Source organism: Nanorana parkeri, unplaced genomic scaffold (genome assembly GCF_000935625.1).
Source record: "Nanorana parkeri isolate BGI_ZX_2015 unplaced genomic scaffold, ASM93562v1 scaffold47, whole genome shotgun sequence".
NCBI lineage: Eukaryota > Metazoa > Chordata > Amphibia > Anura > Dicroglossidae > Nanorana > Nanorana parkeri.
Window position 1 is genome coordinate 2,828,362 of NW_017306315.1, and position 8,375 is coordinate 2,836,736.

At 46.1% G+C, this 8,375-nt stretch overlaps 1 protein-coding gene across 1 annotated transcript in view; it reads right to left on the minus strand.

Moving 5' to 3' along the window:
* Window positions 1–8,375, minus strand: part of DNAH9 (dynein axonemal heavy chain 9) — a 121,174-nt gene that overhangs the window by 83,719 nt on the left and 29,080 nt on the right. The window contains exon 18 of the mRNA XM_018573472.1: window positions 6,581–6,788. Within this exon, the coding sequence (XP_018428974.1) occupies window positions 6,581–6,788 (208 nt within the window). The remainder of the gene's footprint in view (window positions 1–6,580; window positions 6,789–8,375) is intronic.

Genomic DNA, 8,375 nt, shown 5'->3' on the forward strand with positions numbered 1-8,375 from the left:
CTCCCCCCCCCCCCCCATTATATAATGTACATCAATCACACCACCATCATATACATCCTTCACATCTCCATCATACACATCCTTCACACCGCCCTCTTATCTTTCTGCATACATCTATCATACCTCATTAGATCTCAATAACACCTCATGCTGTAAGTCCATGACACCTTTGTCACACCTGCTTGAAAGGCTCATTATACCTCCATTATTCTGCCAGCACACCTCATCATACCTTTATTATCCCTCCATCACACCTTCATTATACCTCCATCACACCTCATCATACCTCCAATATTCTCCATCACACCTCATCTTACCTCCATCGCACCTCATCTTACCTCCATCACACCTCATCATACCTTTATTATCCCTCCATCACACCTTCATTATACCTCCATCACACCTCCAATATTCTCCATCACACCTCATCTTACCTCCATCACACCTCCAATATTCTTCCATCACACCTCATCTTACCTCCATCACACCTCATCTTACCCCATTATACCTTTATTATCCCTCCATCACACCTCCATCATATCCTCATCATACCTCCATCATTTCATCATTGTACCTCCATTATAGCCTCATCATACCTCCATCATTGTCTGATTATACGTCCATCATACCCTCATCATACCTCCAGCACTCCAGGAGTGTTGCCTTTAGGCCATCATGACAGTCATCTATCTGACTGAGTATGGCTGGATCAGGAAACAATTGTCCATCTACGAGCAGTCTCCCGCTAAACCCTGGCCAATCAACCATGAACGGATTATCCAAAGTGTATTTGTTCAACTACATTCTATAACATTAGAGCTGCACCTTCTTTTTATGTTGCCCTGTGCATAAACATGAGTGCTTGGCTGAAATGATTGTGCATGTTTATGTCCTCATCATTTTACAGGTCTTCGACTCCACTGTGTGATGTATACAAGCAGCTTTACCCTGGCTGAGAACGATGTTGCTGCAGAGTCATGAATCTAATTGCGGAATACAAAGCGTTTCTGATTATTAAGGAGAAATAGGATAGAGACTTGTTCTCGCTCACAATGTCCTACATGCAGACTTGGACTCTGCTCAATAGCGAGCTGCACATTAACATTCTGGTCATTACCCAGCTGCACAGAACCCGCTCCGGTACACAAAGCATCGTGTCATAACAATGCCATCAAGTGTATGTATTGGGAATTGCGCTCAGAACCTGCCAGACATGACATTAATGTTCTTGGTCTGTGTAAGGCCAGCGCAGTTCTTTTAAATCATCCATCGATCGCAGATCTCATTGTGCGAAATTATCTTTTGCTCTAAAACTGCCGCTTATTGATCCAGCCGCTCATTTAGTTCAATCCATTTAAAAAAAAAAAAATTTAAACAAATACTCTAAACATTTGTTGTATTGAATGATTGCCACGTGTCTGACCAGCATAAGTTTTCAGCCCCTCAAACATACACAGCTGAGCCACCCATAGACTTGAATGGTACATTGATCCTGGATTACGGGTGCATTGCATTCAAGTCGATAGAACTCTACCAGCTGAGGTGCAGGCAATGCCAGATGATGCCTCCAATGACAGAGGTAAATATGCACTTGAGAGGAAGGGGGGGCGGTTCATCTGCGTATGCTTAAGTGGCCAGGGAGGTGACATTTTTTTAAGAAAACCTAAACCTGTCCTGTAAAGCTTAATTGGACACCCAGTTTAAATGAGCTAAATACATTCCAAGCGCGTCAAAAGGAAAGGTGTGCAAAGTCTTACACTTTGTTTTCTTTCCAAAGGGGTTAAGTAGAAAAGCCGGTCCCCTGCCAGCATGCTGCAGAGAAGGACCATTGCTCTCTCAGTGGAAAGCCCAACAGGGCACCCCTGCTGACCTATAGCACCTCAAACAGTAAATCTCATGCTTAAAGGTGATTGGAGAGCTCTAGCTCTGACTCCACACAGAGAGCAAGGGTCCTCCTCTGCAGCACGCTGGCAGGGAACAGGCTTTTCTACTCAGGCTGTGGATGCTTTCTAAAGTAAACAAACTTTAAGGCTTTGCACACCTTATATATGGAATGTATTTAAACTGAAAGTTCAAATGGGCTTTAGGATGAAAGTGGCTGTACCTGGTCTTCTTAGGGATGCACCGGTACCAGTATGAGTGCTGAGTATTTGGGCGAGTACTCATACTCGCCTAAATGCTCCGATGCCTAACCGGATACCTGAGCTTCCGGTATCAGGAAGCCGGGCATCGAGTCATTGCAAGCTGGCCGGCTTCCTGATTGGCCGGGAAATCGGCTCCATCGTCCGTCGTCACTTGGTCTCTCTTGACTTTAGAGAGATTTCATCTCCTCTTCCTGCTTTGTCTACAGGACGGAAGTGGAAGGGAATCTTTTAAATGGAACAATGGGGAAAACAGACAGGTAAAGTTATGCATTTGGAGTTTAAAACATGAAATCATTTTAGGGGGTGTACAATGGGAAAGGGGGGGGAGAGTAAATTTGGAGAAGAATCTGGGTGTTCTGGTAGATCATAGATTAATGACAGCATGCAATGCTATGCTGAAGCTTCTAGCTTGAGTCAGTCTTGCACAGTTTTACCGGCTCCTCTCCTGGACTGCAATGACTTCCTCTGATTTCACTGCACACTACGAGCTCCTCGCCATGTGCATTAGAAGCTGCAGCAAGTCAGATAGAGCCTGCCTCATTTTAATGCTGGAGCACACCAAGCATCTTCTAGCTCTTTTCTCCTCACAGTCTGACTGTCCCTGGCCCCTTTCATTCATTGGATTTCAGGTCTTTTAATCAGGGAGGCTCAGTGCCACATTACCTAGGGGGGTCTACATACAAATGCAGTGTGTGCCTAGGACCAGTCACTTTTCCAGACAGACATCCACCCATTAAGGTATTTTGATATTTGTATAACTCCTCCCATGAGCCAGCCCACGGCTTGCGAGTACTGTGGCATAACTTCCTGAAAACATCACAGCACCCTGCTGGCCCCTCCCACCTTTCATGATCTGTCCGCATTGCATAGAGAGGCACATAGAAGGTGACACTACTGCAACTTAAATGAGATATGTAATGGCTGGCCAGATGGGCCAAATATCAATTTTCCCCAATGTATTCTATGGTACCCACAACTGGCTTGTATGTCCTGTAGTGATCTACGAGCCAGCCGGAGAAATACAGTGTGTGGCAGGGGAGCAGGTACTCCACACACCGGGAACTCTGGAATGCTTGCAGTGGCAGTTCAAGTCACGGGCTACCAGAAAGGTAAGTCTTCTCCCTCTTCTTTTAGCAGGTATAGTGACCTTGTGCTGAAATGTATTTCCCTGTGAGAGCAAATAGCATAATTTGCATTATAAAGCGGGCCATACACTTATAGCTGGCTGAATAAAAGAAAACCGCTTGTTTCCCCCATCTACACTATAGAGCGTGGATGGAGGAATCTCATCTGACAGCTATTGTATTCGGACAGTCGCAGCCCGCGCGCAGCCTCTAGATAGGCAGAGCCAGCTGTTACTGACGCAGCTGGGTGGATCCAGACAGGAATGTCGGGATCCATCCCGGCTGCCGCGTCTAAGTATACAGCGAGCTGTAGCTCGCGTTATACTGAGCTTTGGGAGGCGGGAGGACGCTAGTTTGTGTCCTCCCGTTACCCTTAGGAGAACTATGGGGAAAAGCCCTGACCCCCATAGTTCTCCTTTAAGGTAAGTCCTTAAAGCAGCATGGGGGGGGGGGGGGGGTGTACAGGGGGGGGATTTGACTTTATTGTCACTTTAAGCCTCGTTGGTGAAACGCATGAGAAGGTTTCTCTTACAATGGGGAGCGTAATGTGGTGTATATCGGTTTGTGGATTACAATAAAGCTTGGATCTTCCATATGTAATGGAAGATCCATGGAGTGCGGCTATTTCTGAACTGGAGTGACTGCAGGTGAAGACGCACCTTCTAGCCGCCACCTGGCATATCTTCACCACAGGAATCCAACTGCAGATTTGGAGTGGTGAGAGTTTTGTATGCTTTGTAACCGTTGTTAATATCACAAAGTGTTTTAACATATACAGAATATTCTGATCTACTCGCCGTGCAGGGTTCAGCCTACTTTGCTGCTAGGGTGCATTTATATTTCTTTATAGAGAAAATAATGACCTTTGAAATGCGTTCCTGTGGGTGGAAGAATTGTACATGCCAGCAGGCAGCCCAGACCTGCCAATACAAATTCTCTTATTTATTTTTCTTTCCTTCTTTCAGCCAACTACATAATAATCACAGACAGCTCAGATATGTGTACAGACATTACCATAACAACACTGATTAGCTGTGGCTCATATATATTATTTGTGGCAGTGCAACATTTTAGTAATAATATATACTGGCACCTAAACACTGCGTATGACAGTCACAGTCCCCCCCGGCATCAAACGGCGCCAAGCTGTGACATAGAGACCTGTGCGGTGCTCGAGAGAAGACTGTCAAATGCACGTTCAATCTCCATGAGATTTACATCTCAATTTTAAAAAAAAACGCTGTGATTGGCTGATGAGAATACTTCCCTCATTTTCTAGAAGGGTACCAACAGCTTTAAAGGGAACCTGTCCGCATGTCACTACCTCGAAAATCACTGGCTGTGAACAAGCAAGTGTCCAGTGATGAGAACTCCCAGCATGCCAATTTGCTCTAGGTTATAGACACATTAGGTCAGGGGTAGCCAAACTCCGGACCTCCAGCTGTGGTGGAACTACAAATCCCATGAGGCATTGCAAGATTCTCACAGCCACAGACATGACTCTCGGAGAGAGATGCACCATGGGATTTGTAGTTTCGCCACAGCTGGAGGGCCGGAGTTTGGCTACCCCTGCACTAGGTAATGAATTCTCCTAAGGGTCACGGGAGGACATAAACTAGCTTCCTCCCGTGACCCAAAGCTCAGTATATCGCGAGCTACAGCTCGCGGTATACTGAGACCGCCGCAGCCGGGACTGATCCGGACATTACTGTCGAGATCCACGCAGCTGCGTGAGTGACAGCTGGCTCTGAATAACTATGGGCAGAGCCGCTTGGAGAGGGGAGGGGAATCCCTGCAGGGAGCCCGGAGTGATAGTCGTGGCTTTCTGCAGGGAGATGATCGAGAAGTGAGTGTTCGCTCACTTCCCGATCTATTAAGCCGACGTGTGACAGTATTATTGTCACACGTCGGCTCGAACTATGAGGTTGAATGATTTTTACTCGCCTCATAGTTCTCCTTTAGGAGTTATGGAAGCTCTGGACCTGTTCTTGAGCCAAAAGTCCCTAAATCATATTATTTTACATCATTATGCAAAAAAAAGAAAAATATATAAATGATGGCTGCTCAAAGTGTCGGATGGCGCATGTCATAACCACATTTCATGTTGCCTTGAGAAAAGGACCCTGTGAGCCCCCGAAACATTGGTATATATGTCTGCGACACTGTTCTTCACAACAAATTTGTGAAAAGGAGTTTCATGTCTGGGGTGCTGGTGACTTGGCATCCCTTAATACACACTACACACAGGGGGGCAGCCAACCTCAGCATTCCAGCTGTGTTGTAACTCTAAATCTCATCATGCTTCTTCCTTTGGGAGTCATGCCTGTGGCTGTCAGAGTCTTGCAATGCCTTATTGGACTTGGGGTTTCACCACAGCTGGAGTTCCAAGGTTGCCTACCCCTAAACTGCAGTCACCTTGTGTGTCTATGAGCGCCCTGTCTCCTAGTCACATTTGGTTGCATGTATAAGGGTACATTTCAGCCATTTTGTACAGTCCTGTTAAAGGGTCAAACTGCGCAGACATTGGGAAACAGATCTTGTTTTTGCAGCATATCTGTATTTTAGGACACGCAAGTCCAGCCAGTGGCCAGGAAACTCCCCCATGACTGAATGGTAGGAGAGTCTCAATCACATGACGGCCATTTGGTTCTCATACATGCAATGCAGCCTAAGAACTCAATAAGATAACATCACCACCTCAGTCAGATGATAGAATGCGTATGGACATCATGCTTAAAGTGACATTAAACCCTCAGATTTTTTAACATAAAACAATACTGTAATGTGTGCCTCACTGTAATCCATGGTTGTTTCCCTTCTCTTTGCTGCTCTTCCTTTTAAATCTGTATCTGTTCTCATGCTCTGCAGAACTTCTGTTTTGCAGCAGACTGCTTTGTCTCAGGAATGGATACACGGTGTCTGTGTATACGTTTGTATAGGCTTGTAACCTGAGCCAGCACTACAGGAAGAGGCCCTGAGCTGCAAAGGGAAGTTCTCCCCCAGCATGAGAAGTCATGAGGATTTAAAAGGAAGAGCAGCAAAGAGAAGGGAAACTACCATGGATTACAGTAAGGCGCACATTACAGTATTGGTTTATGTTAAAAAATCTGAGGGTTTAATGTCACTTTAATGCTACGAAGACAGTAATTTGGTCCACACAGAGTGGAGACAGTCATGTTGCTTTAATACATGATGGAGGCAGCCAATGTGCTCCCCCACAGATAATGGAGAAAGCAGCTTTTCTTACCAGCACAATGGGGTGTTCACATGACCACCAAAGTGAAAGCAGAAAGTAATAGTGTCACTCATTACCTTGCAGCATGGCGGACGTGGTGTAGTAGTTGAAGGGGACATTCTTGATCAAGTACTCATCAGGATCCAGAGAAGACAACTTCTCGCCAACCAGCACAGACTTCCCAGTCCCAGCGTTCCCCACCAACATGACCGGCCTCTTCTTCTCCAACAGTTTGTCCATGAAGTAACGGACTCGGATGGTCTCGGTGGTGTGCACCAAACAGGCCTAAAAAGGACAATGTCATCCAAAGTTGTGTCATTTCTGAGCAGTTATTGTAACATGGGTATCACACAGAGAGATCCCTACATCCTGACGGCACAAACGGTAACACAAAGTTCTAATCTGATTGGCTGCCACCCTCATAGTATCTGTGCTAATCAAACAAGCCAGGACCCCCAGTCTTTGGATGGTGAGACACATACTGCTTCTAGGGCAATGATGGAATGCAAACCGCTTTTGTGGCAGTGACAGGACTCGTAATGGTTCTGGGGCAGTAACGGAACCCACACTGTTTTTGGGGCAGTGATGGGACCTACAGCCATTTTAGGGCAGCAGACAGAACCCATACCACTTGTGAGGCAGCGATGAGACCCTTACTGCTTCTAGTGCAATGACAGGACGAATACATTTTCAGGGGCAGGAATGGAACCCATGCCTCATCTGGGACAGTGACAGGATCCATAGCCAACACAGCTTTCGGGGCAGTGACAGTACCCATACCAGTTCTGGAGCAGTGAAGGGATCCGTATCACTTCTGGGGTAGAGATGGAACCCATACCATTTTTGGGCAGTGATGGGATCCATACCACTTTAGGGGCAGTGGGACCCACAAAGGTTCTGGGACAGTGACAGGCACAATAACAATCCTGAGTCCAAACCACTTCTGAAGCAATGACAGGAACCATACTGCTACTGGGGCACTGATAGGATTCTGGGACAGTGATGGAACCCATACCACTACTTGGGCAGTGATGGAACTCATACTGCTTTTGGGGCAGTGATGGGACCCATACCGCTCCTTGGGCAGTGATTGGTTCCATACTGCTTTTGGGGCAGTGATGGGACTCATACCACTCCTTGGGCACACCGAGAACACCTCTAGGATGAAATGGAGCACTGATTGCGAGCCAGGTCTTCCCATCCAACATCAGTACCTGACCTCACAAATGGATACTAATTCCAACAAACACCCTCTAAAATCTTACGGAAAGCCTTCCAAGAAGAGCAGATGCTGCTATAACCTCATAAAAGGTCAGAATCCATATTAATGGCCATGTTTTTGGAATGATGTCCAGCAATCTCATACCTGTGTCATGGCCAGATGACCACAAACCTTTGGCCATATAGTGACTTTGCTCATTTATACTATTCTCCTAATGACAGGTACCCTTTACAAAAGAAGACTGAAGCAATATAAGTTCAGCTCACATGTCTTCTCCACTAAGAAACATTTCCGATTTCAATCTTAAATTTCAGAATAATGGGAGAAATGCAAACAATGGCGATTGTGGGAGATAAATGGCTCGACTCTGTGTCTCTCGCACAATGCCGCCGCCGCCACCGAGCTTGTCGTTTCATCTTCTCTCATTGCTGGGAATCTAAACAGTATTTAGCTGGTCTTAAGAACGATGAAAGTGAAATTCTGCTGCATTGTGCGCTGTATTGATATGATATGATAATCTAAACGGTTTTGTGCGGAGAATAATGCCCCGCTTTACCAACTGTTATATCAACAGGGAAAAGGAGGTGGAGGGGGGTCAATAAAGAGAGGAGGGGGGTCAATAAAGAGAGGAGGGGGGTCAATAAAGAGAG